At 39.7% G+C, this 20,305-nt stretch overlaps 1 protein-coding gene across 1 annotated transcript in view; it reads right to left on the bottom strand.

The window, feature by feature from the left end:
* Positions 1-20,305, bottom strand: part of Lekr1 (leucine, glutamate and lysine rich 1) — a 168,304-nt gene that overhangs the window by 54,660 nt on the left and 93,339 nt on the right. Inside the window, exon 7 of the mRNA XM_028763565.1 lies at positions 5,331-5,412. Coding sequence (XP_028619398.1) covers positions 5,331-5,412 — 82 coding nt within the window. The remainder of the gene's footprint in view (positions 1-5,330; positions 5,413-20,305) is intronic.

Here is a 20,305-nt window from a genome sequence, read left to right as displayed (position 1 = left end):
TCTCTGCCTGCCTGCTTTCCTGTTTATTTTTGGAGGTGTGGTGAGGTGCAGAGTCTGGTACCTGCTGTGTGATGTGAGCCTTGTCTTGAGCTATGAATCCCTACATGAATTGCTTTAGTCTGAGCAGGTAGGGAAGCCTCTGTAAACCCTAGCTTGACTGACTGGAAGGTTTTGATGATGGACCATCTGGCTTAAGTGTTCCAAATGTGATTCCTCAGAGGGACTTTCCTTATATAACCATCAGAATATCCAGAGTATATGATTACCCCAAATTGTATACCAAAACAGATCCTGGCATGGGAGTATCCAGACTAGGTGTTTGGTTTTGTTTGTTTGTTTGTTTGTTTTTTGTTTTTACCAACTCCTCAGGATTCACTAGACCTCATGGCCTTGACTTCCAAGACTAGATAAAAAGCTTGCCTACTGTAGTCTACCACTGACAGTACATGACTGGCTTTCTTGTTCATGGCTCAATAAAGTCAACACTTTTACTGTCCTTTCTATGTATCAGCTTTCAAAAGTTCCTGAAAAGTACTCATCTATGGTAGTTGTTCTTGTCTTATTTACCTGTCTTTATCCTAATATGTACATATACACACTCAGTATATCTATATCTATTTTATCTTGATATATGTGTGCATAGTTAATATTTATAGAAGCATCAAAACCCTTGATAATATTGCTGATAAAATATAAACATAATGCAAATATATTTCACATTGTCATAGAAATATATTAAAAATAATGCTTAGGATCTTATGCATGACAGATAATTCTTTACCACTGTGCATTAACTTCAGCCTTTTTTCTAATTTTCATTTTGAGACACAGTCTTTCTAAGTTGTTCAGGCTGGTCTTAAACACACTCTGTAGTCCATTGTATACCGATTTCCTTTCAAATAAAACATTCCATCTTGAAAGGAAGTTCCTTAAAACCCAGGATGTTCTAAAGGGAAGTGAAATATTCCATCCTGTGGGGAAACTAGTTAAGCTCAGGAAGTAAACAACTCAAAAAACTTCAGGAAGTCCCTGAAACTGACCAGATTCACTAGTACTTTCCCCAAGTATATATAAACCATAAGGATGGAAAGACACTCTCAGAAACGCTGAGCTACATGGAAAAGGCAGATCAACTGTGATGGCTATTCTTAGTTGCCAACTTGACTACATCTGGAATTAACTAAAATCTAAAAATGGGAGCAAACCTGTGAGGGATTTTTGTTTAATTTGAAGTAGGTAGATTCACTTTTAATCCATATCTTTGAGGTAGGAAACCACAGGCCTTTAATCTGGATCTTGAGTCACCTTTAATCTGAGCCATACCTTCTGCTGATAGCCTTTGTAAGGACATGAAAGAAAGCCTTTGATATTTGCTTGCTTGTCCTTGTCTTGCTACCAAGTCCATTGTTTCACTGGCATCAGAGCTTACTTCTTGAGGATGCCAAATATACTGAAGACCAGCTGGGACAGTCAGTCTTGTGGACTGAGGAACTACTGGATTCTTGGACTTTCTGTTCATAGCCAGCCATTATTGGATTAGCTAGACCTTAGCCACTAAGTCAATCTAATAAATATAATCATTTATGTATATAGATATTTAGAGAGATTTATTACATAAGTTCTACTACTCTAGAGAACCCTGACTAATACATCAGCTAAGCTTTCTGAAAGAAGCAGAAACAGCCAAGCTTCTTGGAAGAGCAGAGACCAACTAAGCCACCTGAACAAGGCTCAGATAACTAAGCTACCTTAAAAAGGTTCAGACCAACTAAACTACCTGGAAAAGACTCTCCAACCTGTTGCCTACAGGCTGTGCTTTTCTAGCTTTTCTAGCTTTTGTGAGCTGCCACTCTTGCAGGGAGGGAGGGAGATTTTTGGTGCTGTAGTTGTCTTTTGAGTCATTTTTGCTCCCAAAAGTAATCTCAAGAAACTCATTGTTTCACCAATTAGATGAGGATGATATCCATACTTTGGTCTATAGTAAGTTCCCTATCTGGAGTGAGAAGATGTTTATTCATGTCTCTCCAGAAATAGGGTCATACAATGCCCAGGCAGGCTTCGAACTTGTGCTTATCCTGCCTTAGTCTCCTGAGTAGCTAGGATTGTAGGCCTGCACTGACTTCTTAGCTTTCATTATTTTGGAGTGGTCCTTCCCTAATTATGTAGATAGTATGACAAAGATGGAGTTTGTAGAAAGTTTCAAACCTGACTTTCAGTGCATGGTTAATGACCTAGCACTCAACAAACACTTCTGCATTCTTTGTGACATTCATTGTAGCTTTCTTCCTTATCTCAGAATCTCAGTTATCAGTTATCACCCAAGGAGGTACATACAGCTAGTCAAAGCTCATTTTTCCATTCCAATTTCTCTTGCTAGTAGTTCACTTAACAGAGAGGATGTAATGAACTCCAGACAGATAGAGAGAGGGAGTAGGCTATTTGGTGGTTTGGGGAATTTTCTATTACCACTAGATAGCCTCATTTGGACATAGTATTCTGAGCTACAGCCACGTTCTAGGCACAAGGAACCTTGAACTAGTTGAAGCCCATGCTGAAGGCAACAGGAAGGAATCAATGGTGTGGTAGTTTGAATGAAAATGGTCCCCATAGACTCGCAGGGAGTGGCACTATTGGGGGTGTGGCTTTTTTGAGTCACTGGGGGCGGATTTCAGGGTTTCAGAAGCCCAAGGCAGGCCCAGTGTCTTCCTCTTTTCCTTTGCCTGCTGATCCTGATCTAGACCTCTCAGCACCATGTCTGCCTATGTGCCACCATGCTTCTCTTAATGATGATCAATACTGGACTAAAGCTCTAAAGTGTAAACCTGCCCCAATTAAATGTTCTCATTTAGAAGAGTTGCTGTCTCTTTTAAGTGGCTCTTTTACAACCCATGTTTTCTAAAAGTGGGCACTCGCTCCAAGTTTTCATTTAAGCAGTTCTTCCTTGGTTAGGAAGCAGCACTTCTGTAAGCTGATACAACAGCACAGTATTCCTGAAATCCTAGGGCAATTCCCTTGTGAGCAGTTAGTGTGACGGACTGTCAGGAGGAGGCACGTTTCCTCCTCAGCCCTGCTCTGCCTTGACTTCTATCGTTTCTTAGTACTCAGGTTACAAATATCATAAAAAGTACAGTTAGCAAAACAGCACAAGGCGTATGTTACTGCTAAATAAAATAGCTCCTTGAAATCTCAGTTTGTGTATCGACCAATGAGCTTTATTCTTGTTCTTCCCTTTTGCATCTGTCGTACTTTTCCAAGAGCCTACCTATAAACGTCATTTTGGCGTGATCACAAATTCAATGTAAGCTTAGTCAGGTGAACCTCTTCACTTCTCAAATTTATTTTTTAATATTTTATTTTAAATTGTGTGTGTGTGTGTCTGCAGGTGAGTATAGGTGCTCACAGAGGCCAGAGGACTTAGATTCCCCTGGAGCTAGAGGTGCAGCATATCCAGAGCTGCTTGATGTGAGTGCTGGGAGTCAAATCTGGGTTCTCTGAAAGAGCAGCAACTCTCCAATCCTCCTCCCGCTACCACTTCCTGAGCTCCAGGGAGCAAGGGTTGGGTCAGCAAGGAAATGGCTCAGAGGAAAAGGTACATGTCTCCAACCCCGAGGATCTGAGTTCAAGCCCTTGCACATGAATGATGGAGGGAGGGGACTGACTGAGTCTCAGAAGCTGGTCTCTGATGTCTGTATGTATGCCTTGCTGTGCTTGGAATCCATGCACACGCACACGCACTAACAGTAACAATACTAACGATAATAACAAAACAAACAAATGTCACACGGTAGCTGTGGTCTAATGAGGCTTCTGTCTCCACAAGACTTCCACAAGGACACAGTCCTCTGATAGTATAGACAGAACAGGGACCGCTGTCTTGTTTCTTGTTCATGTTTTTTTATCTTGCAGAAACTTACTTCTTGTGCCTAGGGAAGAAAAGCACCGAGAATCTCCTGCTTTCTCATCCCTTTACCCCAGCATCCTACCCAGGTAACCAAACTTCTGGCCTTACTGGACTATTAACTTATTGTTTTCCTATAACAAAGCACTTGCTACAAATAATCTAACTATATACTAATTTCATTAGGCATTTCTGGAATTTGCTCCTTTTTATGTTGTTCAATATTTGATTAAACACATTGTTCTTAGGCACAGCCATGGTCAACACAAACATTTGGTTGCTAAGCATCCTAATATTGATATTTATGAGGCTGAGCCTTGTGGCTACAGGAACCGAAACCAGACTCCCAGATTATACATCAAGGAGTGAAATGGTGTATTTTTTCAAAGCTCATGTGCATTTTATTTTAGCATTATAATTATAGATATACCATGTTTACATATGATCTTTCAAATTCCTGAAATAAATTATTTTTTAAAGCAAACATTGCCTAGGCAGTTTTTATATGTATATATTACCTCTCTCTCTCTCTCTCTCTCTCTCTCTCTCTCTCTCTCTCTGTCTCTGTCTCTCTCTCTCTCTTTCTCTCTGTCTCTCTCTCTGTCTCTCTCTTTCTGTAAGGTGCATGCCTGTGCGTGTGTGTATGTTTGTGTATGTATATGTAGGCATGTGTGCCTCATGGTGTACATGTGAAGGTCCTTGTCTTCTACCACGTTTGAAATAGCATCTCTGTTGCTTTATATTCACATATGTCAGGCTGGCTATGGATTCTAAAGGTTCTCCTGCCTCTGCCTCCCATCTCATCACAGAAACACTAAGGTTATAGGCAGGTGCTGCATGCCTGGCTCTAAGTGGGCCCTGGCTACTCAAAACACAGGATTTTACACAGTAAGTGCTTGATCCACTGGGCCACTTTCTCACCTCTGGACATTTTATAAGGTCACTTTCTTATCATTTGATTTCCAGTACTTCTTCCTCATTATCATAAAACATAGTCAACATTTCAAAAGCACTGTTTTGAACTTGAAATTAGATATTTTAAGAAACAACAATTCAGAAAATTTAAATGAAACATTGTAGACAGTAAAGAAATGAATATAAGAAAAACAATGAGAGAATTCCTTCATTTGAACATCAAGAGAAATCAGTGATACATAGCTAGGTAACCTCTACTTGATTCCAGCCTAGAGGTCAAGAAACAACCCATAGGTTCTTTCCTGCGGGGAACAGAAACACTTTACTGAGTTAAAAGAGTAACAGGTCCATCAATAATCATTTCGGGCTGCAACAGAGCCACAAGAAGCCACAGCAGACCGTCACCTACAACTGAACCATTGCCCAAAGGTGACACCCTGGGGTCTTTCCAAAGTCTTAGTTTTGTGACACATCAATGGGCAAGCCATTCTTACAGCTGTTTCGTGTTACACCTTACATGAGCATCTCTTTACAGTTGTCCAGCTCCTTTGCTGTCTTCTGATGTCTCAACCCAAGTGCCTCTACTTGACACTGTAAATCTGAAACGATACAGCATGGTCATTAGTATACTGTGGGTAGCAGTAGTTTTTAGCTACACTGCTTTTGGAAGGAATGGGGAATTGCCATGACTCAGGGGAGAAGGATGGGACATAAGAGCTGCAGGAGAAAAAAACAACTACTCATGTAAGATTGGGATTTCCCCATTAGACCTAGGGTAGCAGGAGAAGGTTTAGGAGTCTCAGGAGTACCAGAGGGGAACACTTGCTAGCAAGGGAAGGTTTAGGAGTGCCCAACCTTTGAACTAGCCACAGCATGTCAAAAATTAACTGACTTGTGTTGGTGTGTGTGTCTTTCATTCATGAATTCAGATAGCTCCTGGGCACCACCATGTGACCAGCTGGGAACCAAAGCAGTGTAGCTAAAAACTACCACTGCACTAGTGTCTAGGCGCTTTTATAAACTCAACCAAACCCCTCTGAAGTTTCCCTTTAGCTTCCTAAGAGCAAACAGGTGTTCCTTACACTTTGCCTGTATCATTCTATGCAACATGCCCGTGGCCCTCACGACAACCCACACAACTGGCCTTTTCTCCCTTCGCTTGTCAGGCTTATTTGCAAGCTCCTAACAGGTTAACTTTTCTAGTGTTTTCAAAAAAAATTTATGTTGCTGGCACACTCTGTACATTTCTGATCATGTGGCTCATTTCTTAAAATGTTTGGCTGTCTGAGCTTCTGTTCCCAAACCTACTGAGGCTTCTGGATAGAAATGAAAGACAAATCATGTGCCAGGCTCATGGTTGACAGTTTAACTCTGAGTAGCATCTAAAAGGCATTTTAATAACTTCAAAAGGCAAGAAAACACTGCGTGGGCAACTGGTCTTCACACAGTCTTCAACTAGGAAATTTAGGGAGTATTTGAGGAGGATTATTCCAAAAGCCATGTGTAGTATGTGTTGAGTCTTGGCTTATCTCGGTTCTGCCAGTAGGCTGTTGTGAGAATTGTGGTCTGAACCTTGATTCCACCTAACTCCCTGGGAGCATTTAAGGCACAAAAGGAAACTACATAAATGGACTAACCAGTTTATACAGAAAAAGTCATTCAAAACAAGGGAATTATCAAATTTTTATATTCTAGCTACCTCAAACACTTTAATATCCTGCTTTTAATAGTAAATTTAAAATTTTTTAATGAAGCCATACACATGCACCAAAGTTCTATGTAAATCTTTTAACATGCTTTCCTGTCTGTCTGTCTGTCTGTCTGTCTATCTATCTATCTATCTATCTATCTGATGAGCTGGTTTTCCAAATCAGAAAGCAAATTTACCTTAAACAAATGTTCCTATAAGTATTTTCTAGGTATTTATATAAAAACACACACATATATATATATCATGTTTTTAGGTACTTTATTTTTAATTATTTCAACAAACATGTAAAATTTTGTGTCATGTATGTCATGCTTTGAAACATAACTCAAGAGGCAGAGGCAGAGGCAGGTGGATTTCTGAGTTTGAGGCCAGCCTGGTCTACAGAGTGAGTTCCAGGACAGCCAGGGCTACACAGAGAAACCCTGTCTCGAAAAAACAAAAACAAAAAAAAACAAAACAAAAAAACAACCATAACTCAAGCTTATTAACATACACCCTATACCAATATGCTTCAAATTTACTCTTAAAAATTTTAAAATAATTCTATTGACAATAATCATCATGTTGTACAACAGAGTTATTAAACTTCACCACCTATCTAAGTGAGATGCTTGTGTTCTTTGACCAACATCTCCCCACATGCATTATTTAACTTTTTTCCTTGAAAATGTCAGACTGGTTCCAATTGTCTCATTTTTCAGATGAAGAGAAAAAAAATCAGACTCTCTCTGAATGCATTTTTCCATTCTTGAAATCAGGAAATCAGCCAGCCAGCCAGCAGGCAATCTTTCTGAAAATGTTTAAGTCTGCTGAGGGAAAGGACCCTCCAAACAAGATCCAACTATGGTCGCACTAATAATTTTTTCAGGGTACACCTTGTCCCATTAACAAAAGAGAAAATAATATGAAGTATAGTTTTTAGTAAAAATCTTTCAAAACCCAGAAACCTTATTTTGAATGTTCTGTACCATGTCATTGTGTAATTAAGCACAGTCGGCTGTAGACAGGCTGCTGGCAGGTCTGACGCACTCTGAGGAGGGAAGAGCTTTGTTCACTGGTGGGATGCTATGCCCCAGGGCTGAGCATGGTACTTGCCTCAGAAGAGGGAGGAACTGGTGCTCACTGGTGGTTGCCATGCTCACTCTGCCTTTCCTCATTTGTGGTCATAGTTACCAAGAAGAGGAAGTCGGTATTTTGATTATTGTAAGTGGAAAGAGGAAAGATGAAAGTAAGTTCATTCAGCAAGCTGGCAAGTGACCCAGTGACTCAGACTGAGTTGTTCTACCTGATCTAGGTTTTCCTTGCTCACACTGACTCCTGAAACAGTAAACCCACAAATGAATACTGGTTGTCAAAGAAGTGTGGTGAGCATTGTTCTAGGCAAGTTATAGTCTCTGAACTTGTAAAGGGATATACATTACAAAGTGAGAAATACAACTTTACTGGTGAAAGAATAAAGGCAAATGTGGTGCCCTTGCAACCAATTTCACAGAACAAACAAACACAGGCAACACCAATCCTGCTTTCTTGCTGGATGCTTCCTGGTGCTTCTGTCAGCATATAATCCTGAGCATATCTGAGTCTATGTGATAAACTTTTTATTATTTCTAAGGCAATTGTTAAAACTGACTAGCTTTAAACTCTGGGAGAACTGTTATTTGGTATGTAAATTTTATGTAATTAATTCTCAATTATCTGAGAATTAGTAGAGTAGCATATGCTAAAAATAGCCACTAATTCAAGCTCATTTAGGTAACATTAAAATGTATTCTATTAAAAGGAAGGAAGGAAAGAAGGAAGGAAGGAAGGGAAGAAGGAAGGAAGGGAGGGAGGAAGGAAGGAAGGAAGGAAGGAAGGAAGGAAGGAAAGAAGGAAAGAAGGAAAAGAAAATGGGGTTGGAGAGATGGCTCAGTAGTTAAGATCTCTGACTGCATTTCCAGAGGACACAAGTTCAATTCCCAGCACCCACATTGGCAGCTTACAACTGTCTGTAATTCCAAGATCTGACACTCTCCCATAAACATACAGGCAGGCAAAACACCAATACACATAAAATAAAAACAAAAAGTACTCTGAGGCTCACATTTCAATATATATATGCATCAGAGTTCCAGAATTTACCAGGTTCCAAATAAAACAAACTATGCCATACACCCCTGTTCAGAAATAATGACAGAGCTGGTCTGCTCTTTACAAAGGGTTATTCTCTTTCCCCACATGTTTCTCTTCCCCTCTCCCTTTCAGAATAAACATAGGTTAGTCTTTGGTTCACAGCAGAATAAACATAGGCTAGTCCTTGGAACCAGCAGAAGAGACACTGTCCCCATAATTGTTTGCCACATGTCTTTCAACAGCTCTGAATATTAGTAAAGTAAATGAATGTTTTACCTTTAAAAACAAGAACCCATAAAGGTTGTCGCATTAAGTAAACAAAAACAGAAATAAGCACTGCCAAGCAAGAAAGCATTTTCTTTAAGCACAAAAAAACATTACGTAGACCCAAGGAAGCACAATTCATTATGAAAAACTCACAATGTAAAAAGCCTCCTGGTGTGTTATTGGGAGATGATTTATATATTTTCATGGCTGCTTTTCATTTTCTGGTTGTATTTTTTGTAATCAGGAAGTGCTAAGGGTTATTTTAAAAAACAAAAACATAGGATGTGTCTCTGTGGTTCTGAATGATATGTACGCACTCCACGGGCTTATTAAAGGTTCGAGTAGACTAGCAGGGTCCTTTGTTTTCAGAAGCAGAATGCCCAGTTCCTGTCCTTAATAAATAAAGGAACACAGGCAGGATAAGCAGCAGAGAGTCTAAGCCACCTGCACAAAACAGCTCCTTCAGTTTCCGAGGCAAGGAGTTCTTAAATAAGTGCATTGTTCTGAGCAGTCCTTCTCTATAGTCAAATAAATTCAACTTCAATTTTCTGTCATTCAGCATGACATTGGATTATGAGGCGAAAGGCCCTGAATGACTAGGAAGAGAAAGGCAGCAGTGGCTTCAAACACCATGCAGATGTAAGGCGGAGCCCATGGAAACAATCCAGAATTTACAACAGCACATTCTATGATGATGTGACTGCGGTCTTTGCAGATATTAAATAAGAAGCAAATGATTTTAAATGAACAAAACCAAAAGAGAGAGCTCTTAGCCTCTCTTCAATATGAAGCAGCTGCTTGCTGGATAGCATTACACAGGCACCAGATTTGCAGTAATTAGTCATTTGAAAGAATCCTGTGATTCTGAAAGGCTTTGAGAAACTGCACATAAAAAAGGTATTCATGGTTAACTATTTTATAGGAAGATAGAAAGCTTTAATAGTCACTTGGAAAGTATAATAATAGGCATAAGATAAAATCAGAGAAAACAATAAATATACCTCAAAAGGGTAGAAAGAAGTTTCAAGCTTAAAAACTCCTAATATAAAGAAACTACATGCAATCTTAAATTTTGGTTCAAAGTGCTGTTTTGGGGGGAAAAATATAATTCAAGGTTCAAGTAGCAAGATGGAAGAATAAACAAGCATAAAGGCATTCAAAAACACAGGGTAAAAAATTTAAATTTCTAATGTTTGATTTGACAGTTGCAATTTCAAAGATCAGATGAAATGCAGCAGGTTCAGGGGGGGTTGGCCATAGATGGCAGTCTCAATTTTAAAGGGTTAACATGACCTCACAGGTGATTCTGAGTCACAAAAGTTATTCGTCTCAACAATAATAAATGAATTTCAAGCATTAAAAAAAAAAATCCAATGGCTCTAAAAAAAACTTTTGATGTTAGAAATAAAGAAACCCAAGCTAACTCTAAAGCTTCTAACACAATTCAAACTTAATATTCCAGAGGTGCTGAGCATGCGTGTTAAAGCCACACTGCCTAGCTTCAAACCCTCACTCTGCTTGTTCCAGGGTGTATGGCTTCAGGTACCCTGCACAAGGCTCCCAGCCTTCAGTGACGTCATATGTACACAGGAGGGAGAGCAGTGCTGTCTGGGAGAGCACTGTCTGTCACGGAAGTGCCACCTATTGCTGTGCTGGAAGTGAGCGGCCTCTTCCAATCCCACTCTGAAGATCATCATTTCCTACCTTAAGGACCTTGCTCTTGTACAAGGGCCTGGGGTCTTTAGTTTGTTTTCCTTAACAATTTCTTAGGAAAACTAAGGTAAGATGTTATGGTTTGTTAGATACAAATAATGAAATCACACACATTTCTTCAGGCACACTTTATACGTTTGTTACATTATTTTTTCTGTTTAAAAATGTTTATGGATACATATTGTCAGAGCAGTGGTTCTCAACCTTCCTAATGCTGTGACCCTTTAATATGTCCTGGTGACCCTCAACCACAGAATTATTTATGTTGCTACTTTATTGTAATCTTGTTACTGTTATGAATCATAATGTAAATACCTGATGTGCTAACTCAAAGGGGTCAACTATCCACAGCTGAGAGCCACTGCTTTTAGAGACTGGTCTTGCTTGGGAGAGCTGCAAATGAGTATCTTCTGTGTCATGAAGACTAACAAGTTCTGTTCTGTGTAAGCAAAGGATAAAGCAGAAAGAAAGCAAAGGGAAAAGGAGAAAACCTGTTGTGGGGAAGGACCGAATAAGGTTGAAACAGCAAAAACAAAACACTGTTCAATTCTCTGGGTGGGACAGAGGCTTTAACTGTAGTAGAGAGGAAAACATTAACAAGGACCGGTGTTTGTTTTGTTTTGTTTTGTTTTGAAGACAGGTGATACTGAGATATGTCTGCTTATATTTTAAGAAGGATCACTCTAGAAAGCACCTGTGCTGTGAATTTAATTAATGTATGACTCATAACCTCTATCTTACATATGACAAAAATTACACTTCTTGTAGGTGGGGGGTTTGTTGTTGTTGTTGCTGCTGCTGTTATTTTTTAACTACACAAATTGCCTGGGCTTAAATAACTTTAACCTGGCCAAAATGAAGATGAAGGATAAAGAACAACAAGGAGAAGAAAGACTGACTCGGCTGCTGAGACGTGACCAGGGCCTGGATACACAGTGGGTACCCAGACTGCAAGAGCAGCACAGGCTGTGGAGACACAAGTGTGAAGTGGATGTGAAACTGGGATTCTCCATTAGTACCCTGCAGTGAACAGCTGGGAAGGAACTGGCTCCAACAAGGCTGGAGCAGGTGGCGACATGGGAAGGAAGATGTGCACTGCTGAATTTGGTGGTGCTGCAGACTGTTGCCGGACATGTCTGAAGAGTCCATCAAGGGAAAAGGCAAGTATGAGAGGGCGGGGTGAGCCTTGTGGGCTTAATGGGCTGCGTGGGCTGCGTATGCTGAGTGGGCAGGCCTTCTTAATCCACAGAGCCACAGTCACAGAAAGGGCCACGGAAATAACGATGCGTAAGACATCAGAGATGAAGTTGTAACTGGCATCGGACAAGAGAACTGCAGAAGCTCTTGGCAGGAAGGACATGCTAAGTGACTTGATCAGTTTACTGAGACTATCAGCCCTCCCCCCAGCTGCAGAACCTGCCACAAAAGACAAAGGGTGAACAAGAAGCCAGTCATCCCAACTAAAATGAGAGTTTGCCCAGGCTGTAACTTCTTCCTACTTTGTTTTAATTTGCACCTTTTTTATTTTTTATTTTTACTTTGTCTGGTTTTTTTGTTTTTCAGCGAGCGCCTTCCTTTGCCTCTCCCCACTCTGTCTCTTCCTGACTTCCAGCTCATGCCCAATCCTCTCGTTCACACTTTCAACTCTGCTCCTTTTCCCATTTCTTCTTTGCTTTGTGACTTGATTATTAGTTAAGAATACACCTATCTCTGAAGATTATAAACTACATTTCCCCAGATCAGCATCTCATATATCTGAACTTTACTGGACACATAAAAGAAGGGCACACACGTGTCTTCTATAGAAATTAGCCTCAGGTCTCCTGGCGATCACCTGTTACCGCAGTAGCTGCTCCCTGAATAGCAGTGGGGAGCATAAGTTCAAGTAAAGATAACTTACCAGGAAGACTTGTGTGGAATGAAAACAAAATAGTGAAGAAACAAAACAAATATACAAACAAAAAAACTGGAGAACACACCCTGCCCGACAGACTTGCAAAGCACAACAAAGAAACAGATAAAGAAAGAACAGCCACTTGTAATGTGCTCTCAGCTCCTCATTCATTACTAGTGGCCAAAGTTAACGTAAGAAACTTCGGTGAGATGCAAGAAAAAGGTTCTATTTTTAAAAGACCAATGGCCACAGAGAAGACTCAGATTAGCAAATGAACAAAGAAAAAATAAATTAAGGATGTAAATAAGAATGTTGGCAAAAAAAAAAAAGTAGTCAACTGTTTAGGGGAGAAATTTTTTTTAAAAGGGAGAAAAAGTTCGGTAAGGAAATGAAGATTTTGAAAAAGAGCAGAGAGGAAATTGAAAAGTCAACCTAGGGGAGGGGGGACGGTGCACAGCAAAAACATCACTGAAAATGAACACACTACAGCCGTGTCAGTACTTTTTCTGTTTTTTTAAATTTTATCTTATTTTTTTATTTTTATTTTATTTACATGTATTTTCTTTTCTCTTCTTACCCTGAAGGTTCTTTCCATAAATATTATGGCTTCCAGTTTATGGGATTCCTGAGTGCGCAAATGAGTGGGTCTCTGATTATTGTGCCTTCTCATCATGGGCTCTTTTTGTGTGTCTAATTCTGATGTGTTAGTTTTTGTTTTATCTTATTTTACTACTATTGTTGTCTCTAATGAGAGACAGGAAAGGTATGAACCTGGATGGGATGGGAGGTGGGGAAGAAGTTGGAGGAGTAGAAGGAGAAGAGACCATGATCAGAACATAATATATAAGAAAAGATTATTTTCAACAAATAAGGGGGGGAAAAAGTCAAAGGTCAGAAATAAAACCACAAAACAGAAGCTTCAACCAACTTGATATAGCTGTTCTGACACCTCAAAGGGGAGATTCCAAATCACAGTGAATCAGAAGAGATAAAGCAGCCAACTATATATTAATAAAGGGAACAATTTGACAGGTACCTAACAATTATAAACACTATGCATCAATGTAGTGGAACCCCCATTGTAAGCAAAGAGCAATGAAAGACATAAAGGATGAGGTAGTATGAGAGTTACATACAGCATCCTTACCTTCAGATAGTCCTCCAAACTAAAAATCCACAGAGAAACTTCAGAGCTGAACCCTAGAGATCCACAGACTATTCCACCTAACAGATAAAGAATACAGATTCTTCTCGGTGGTCCATGGAACCCTCTCTAAAACGAATGACTTAACCAGGCAGTGGTGGTGCACACATTTACTCCAAGCACTTGGGAAGCAGAAGCAGGTAGACAGATTTCTGTTTGTTCAAGGCCAGCCTGGTTTACAGAATGAGTTCTAGGACAGCCAGGGCTACACAGAGAAATCTTGTCTCAAAGAGAAAAAAAAAAAAAGAAAAAAGAAAAGAAAAAGAAACACACACCAAAACAAAACAAGAGTGAGACAGAAATGACATGATAGGCATTAAGGAAGCCTCAACAAATACAAAGGAAGTGAAATGGTTCCTTGTATCAGATCAGATTGTGGTGGAATGAAGCCGGACAACAGCAGCAAGAGGAGTCCACAGAAACTTCAGAGCTAAACCCTAGAGATCTATAGAATATCCCACCTAACAGATTCTTCTCAGTGGCCCATGGTGGTTTGTAGGAAAACAGGTAAGTGAAGAGCTAAAGCAAAGGGCCAGCAGCAGAAATATGCAGGCATAGGAAGCAGATGCTGACCCCTGGATTTGGTCCATCTGTTGTCCCCACCCCACCCCCACCCCAGATGAATTTCCCACTTTACTAGAGAATTAAGGAACACTGTGTTTCCGCATATTTCTGCATAGATGAGACACACAAACACTATGCTAGCACACAAACATTATGCTAACATGATTCCATTTTAAGAAATGTCCAGAATAGGCATACAGTAGTGATTGGAGTCGGGGTGGGTGCAGGGACACAAAAGGAATGGCTGCTAATGGTCTCAAGGGTGTGTGTGTGTGTGTGTGTGTGTGTGTGTGATGGGCAGGTGTATGTATGCCACAGCACATGTGTGAAGGTAAGTGAACATTTTGTGGATTTGGTTCACTTGTTCATCTTTGTAGAGTTCCAGGAATCAAACACCATTCTTTAGGCAGGCATTTTTAACCTGCTGATTCATTTTAATGTCCCTTGAAGCTTCTTTCTTTTGAAGAGTTTTCTAGATGTATTCATTTCATTATTTTATGTGTTTGAGTATTTTGCCTGAATGTGTGTCACATAATCCTGTGCATAGCCTAAAATCAATAAATTGCATACCTAAAATGGGTGAATCTGAAACTATGTAAATTATACCTCAATAATGCTATTTTTAAAACGTTCAATTAGCAGGTTCAAGTATTTTATGTAAAATAACATCATTAAACGGCTATATCATTTATTAAACCAAACAACTTACTAAAAGAAAAAAGTTTCAAAGTTTTTTTTTTTAACATGGGATAAAGTTGAAAGTTGGTTAAATAGATTCAAGGGGAAGTAACAATGCCAGGATAATTTATCTGAACTGTGTCGTCCAGCATTTGTGACAGCTGACAAAGAGCAAAGGACACTTTATTCTAGCAGGTAGAAGGAAAATCATTTAAGTGGACTGATTTGTAGGTCACAGTGACCTCTGAGAGGACTGTAATCAATTGAGATAAATTGTGCATTTTGGAAGTAATACTAGTGTGCACTAAACATAAAATTACAAAACCCATGTAAATAAATCTCTTCTAAAAGGGAGCTAAGAATTTAGTCCTCAAATTTTTATTTTGCACGTTTATTTTTTCTGGAAAGAACTAAAATTTAGCGTAAAGATTAGGCTGCCATTGACAGCCCATCATCAGTCTTACAACTATAAGAGAAGAATTTGTGTATTCATTTAAATATCAAGCATCCATATTTCAAAAGATAAGCAAAAGAAAATGATGGGAAAATAAAGTTACAAGTTTTTAATGTAGAAAAATAATTACTATAGAAACTATATACTTGAACTAAAGTTGAAACTGTTCAGTGGCATTTTAAAGGAAAAAAAAGTGAACACAAATATAAATGTTTATCCTTGGAAACAAAGAAATAGTGTCAGAGCTTGAAACAAATCAGAGCCTGTAGGGACCGAGCAGGCTGGGGTCTGACCCTCGTTGTCAGTACTGACAGATGGCATGTAAGAGTCACCTGCACGGTGTACGTATGGCAGCAGGGTCATCGCCTTACACTTGGCCTGGGATGCGTGTAACCAATATCACATTGGTGGGAAACATGAGGCTACAGCTGAGGTAGAGATACATCAGATGACAGCTACAGTTTAAAATGGAGAAAAGTCCATAGTAAAGATGAATTCTGAAAGTAAGAGACACGGGGAAAATGGGGATTTTACTGGGGGAGTGGGAAGAAAGGATAAGACAGAGGTAGAGGGAAGCAAGGGATAAATAACACTAAGGATGTTTGAAAAAGACATAGTTAAATATTAGTTTATTTTAAAATACCTCCCTTCACACACACACACACACACACACACACACACACACACACACACACACACAGAGAGAGAGAGAGAGCTTATATAGAGTTACTGTGTGTTTTTCCCCAAGAGCCACAAACTGTTTAACAAGAATCCCTGTACCAGGCAATAGAGACTTCCTGAAGAGTAGTTGGGTAAGAGAGCCCAAGAGACGTCCCCAGACAATATAGGCTATTGCTATATGGCCTTTGCTTGGCTCCTAGAACTTGAAGGTAAAACCCTATTGCTGAAGACAAGGCACCATGTGGAGGCAGAACTTGGAGAAGCTGAACTGGAGCTGACCCAGGAGCCTACAACCTGAGAAGTTGCTATGCACACCATCAAAAGAGGAAAGCAGTAAATGGTCCTACACAGCTGTAAAGCCTACAAACCAGGACCCACAACAATGATCCCAGCTGGTGCAATAGTGCCATCTTTATCCTGACAAGAGTCAACAACTGTCTAATGGATTTAAGGCCCAATTTACAGGGTCATCTGATACTATAAACCTAGCCAATACCCGTGGCTGAAGAGGCCACATGTCCCAAAAGAACTCTCCATTTTCTAACAAATATAAATTTTAATTGTTTCTAAATATTTACCCCTATGCCCACAGATAAGTGTAGCCCTTATCTGTCATCAAAAAAAAAAAAAGCACTTTTCTACAACAAATAGAAACTATCACAGAGATTGACAACTAGGCAAAAATGCAGAAAAGATACCATAAGCTATGCAGGCCCAATTGACACAGTCACCCAAGTGTAAGAGTTAATGTAAGTCAGGATAGCCTCAAATTTTTGATGTAACAGGGAGATAATTCCTGATTCTCCTGCTTGTGCCCCGCAAGAGCTGGTGTTACAAGTATGCACTACCATGCCTGCCTCTCTGTGAACTGGTCGCCAAGAAAACACTCTCAAGATTACTTCATCACGAGTAGATTAAACAAACATAGTAATAATTTATATGAACCAAATAAAACTGTTAAATCTGTGTACTAAGTTAAAAAATGTAGAGTTGTGCTTAATTAAAAGTAGTTGACCCAGAAAAAAGAAAAAAGAAAAAAAAGTAGTAGTTGACCCTTTGGGTTTATTTACCTGCTCTGATGTCCAACGATCTCCTAGCTTAGGTGCTTAGCGATCTTCACACACTTGAATTAAACCTTCATGTGTGATTTTTCAATACTTTGCATGTCATATATGACATAAATGCTATTGCCAGCCTGCTGCTTTTAGGTTTGGGAAAGTTTTTTGATCTCAGAAATGCTCTATTTTTATTGCCGAGCTCTAACTTGCCTTTCCTGATCTTTAAAGCACTGCTCTGCCTCACAGCAGACACAACTCTGTCCTCTGATATGTGCAGCTTTCCTGGTCTCCTGTGTTCTCTGGACTCGGTTTTCATACATATCACTGACTTTTCTTTATTATCCCTAAACACTAATTACAGAATTTTGCTCCAACTCCACTTCTGGATTTGCTGATCTTCCTACCCTGCAATTCATGGCCATTTACAGCAGTAAGACAGTAGCAGGACGTAACTACATCTGCGAAGGCTGGGTGGCCAAACAGCTGCTCGTTTCCAGGCTAACTACTTCAGATCTGTTAACAACTGGTTCCAAATGTTGAAATGATAAAGAATTCCTTGCAGAGTCCCAGGTCCAGTGGCCTGTGGGACCAGAGGAGATGGCTTGTCAGAGGGCTGTACTGCTTTGGAGACACGTAGCCACTGTGTGTACACTAAATACAACTATGGCATGACTTTAGCTGAGAGCTAACAGATTCCCAGCTACTTTCTAAGCTTGGTTCTTCAACCTTCTCATAGATCCTGACTACCTAAAAATTAGTCTTCCAATAACTTTCTTTGTTGTTTGAATTGCACGCAGCAACTGTTAACGGAAAAACTTCAAAACTGCATTTCTGGTTGAAAACACAAGCTGGTGCCACCACTCACCCACTGTGTTACAGTGTAGACACTTTTTTTTTTTAATTCCTAACTATTTTTTTAAGCTTAAATCAAACTGGCCTGGTTATAAGAACCACCTGGAGCATTTAACAAAACTAAAGAGTTTTTCTCATATTGGCGATTGTAACTCAGACATAGGACAGATGTGCAAGAATATACTTTTTAAAACAAATCCATTTACTTACCCAACCCTCCAAGCCACTGCACATACCACCAATGCAGCCCCAGATTTTGTTCTTGTAGGCACCGTCTAGGACAAATTCTTAGGAGATGAGCTAGATCAGTAGCCAATTCTTGTAAGGGAAAAATCTTTTTCCTTTTAACTGTGGAAGAGTCGGCTATTTCCAAGTGCCTTTTGGAATTCACTGCAATGACCAACAGGAGGCACAGGCTTTGGCTTGCCGGTGATCTGGTTTATCTCAGCTGCAGAGCTAGGGACTACTGTATGTCTGGTAGACGATAAACACATGCAAATGAGTCACAGCGTGGCAATGTAAGGACCACAGGAGAGGATGTGTACTGCTGGAGCCTGCATCAGACAAGGAGTCCCAGGAAGGACTTCCTTTTCTTCCCTTCATTATATCCACAAACCCCATGTTCACCAGGACTTCTTTCATTGGGAAAAGGTTGTTTCTTGACTTTTAACTCTCTAGGGACATGAAATACCATGGTCTTGGCAGGCTTAGTATCCTTCTAAAAAACTAAAATATTAAACTAAATTGCTTATTTTATGAGCCAAATTCAAAGAAAAACATTTGAAATATGCTTTGATTTAGGGAAAGGATTTTACTTTGAGAAAGCAGTTTTAAGTCTACAGTGTGTATATCAGCAAGTCTGTCCTAACTGTACAAGCCTAAATTAAGCCAGGCAGTGGTGGCACATGCCTTTAATCCCAGCACTTGAGAGGCAGAGGGAGGCAGATTTCTGAGTTTGAAGCCAGCCTGGTCTACAGAATGAGTTCCAGGACAGCCAGGGCTACACAGAGAAACCCTGTCTCAAAAACAAAACCAAAAACAAAACAACAACAACAGAAAAAAAAAAAAAACCCAAGCCTAATTTAAACAACATGGCCTACTATTTTACTTTAAAATTTAATTTTATAAAAAACATAATTAAATTTTAAATAGTTTCCAAAACACAAAAGTACATCATACATCATTTTCTCACTAGCATAATTCCAGCAATAAACTGGAATTCCAATATTAATAAGAACCCACATTGGGCTAAATACAGTTACAGGGGTTACATATAGGTGCACTTATGGATATGTGTGTATACACATTAGCACAGGCATACCTATGTCTTTGCTTTGTCACCTGAGAGTACATAAAGCAAATACTATCCCATATTGATAAATACACCGACTTCCTGATTTGGAATGCCATCCTGCAACGAAAGAAATCACAGCTCCTTGGAGAAGTGGCTGGTTCTAGTACTGAGGCACCAAATGGACAAGATGAACATTCTTAGTGGTTCTAGAAAGTAAGAACAACATCCCATATTGACGGGAATACGGCAAGGAGACAGAGCATCAACTGAAAAAAACCTCAATCAGCTACAGCTATGTTGTTTGAGAAAAAAATACTACTGGATTATAACCTAACTATAAACACCCATGAGTCAGTACTCATGTAAACGGTAAGTTAAGAAATGGGGAGAAGAGGCTAATCTCTCATGCAGGACAATTCCAAATAAGTTCTGCAGATTTCTTCTCTGATGAGGGAAAGCTGCAGTTTGCACCCCAATCTGAGCTGTGTGGAAGACTCCTTTCAAAGAGGACAGCAGGGGAGGGAAGGCCGCCACTTTCCCATGGGGAGCCAGACAAGCAGTGCTGCAGCCAGGTGACCAAGGTCAACTGACATCAACAGTCATAAATCACACTGTCCTGCCAGTGTTTACTTATAAGACACAATGCCATCAATACTCTCTCTACCTCTGTGCTTCTCCTTTTTTCCAGCCCACATAACCCCAGTGTAACTGTAAGAAAAACATCAGATAATCTAAGAGAGGGGCACCCTACAACATACCTGACTACTAGTCCTTCAAATGTCCAAGGAGGTAAAAAAAAAAAAAAAGTTTGAGAAATGTTAGAACCAACAAGAACCTAAGAAGTCAGGATAACTGAATATAATGTGTACCTTGGAAAGGATCTGAGAACAGAAAACTCATAGGTAAAGTCATGGTGCCATGAACTTGTTGAGATTTAGCTCCTCAGTTATAGCAAAGGTGCTGCAATATTGGTGGAAGTTAAAATAGGGGGAGCTGAAGAAGAATGTCAC

The sequence above is a fragment of the Grammomys surdaster genome, unplaced genomic scaffold (genome assembly GCF_004785775.1).
Source record: "Grammomys surdaster isolate TR1022 unplaced genomic scaffold, NIH_TR_1.0 139, whole genome shotgun sequence".
NCBI classification, from domain to species: domain Eukaryota; kingdom Metazoa; phylum Chordata; class Mammalia; order Rodentia; family Muridae; genus Grammomys; species Grammomys surdaster.
The sequence above is the reverse complement of the archived record's forward strand: the minus strand, read 5'-3'. Positions and strand labels throughout refer to the sequence as shown.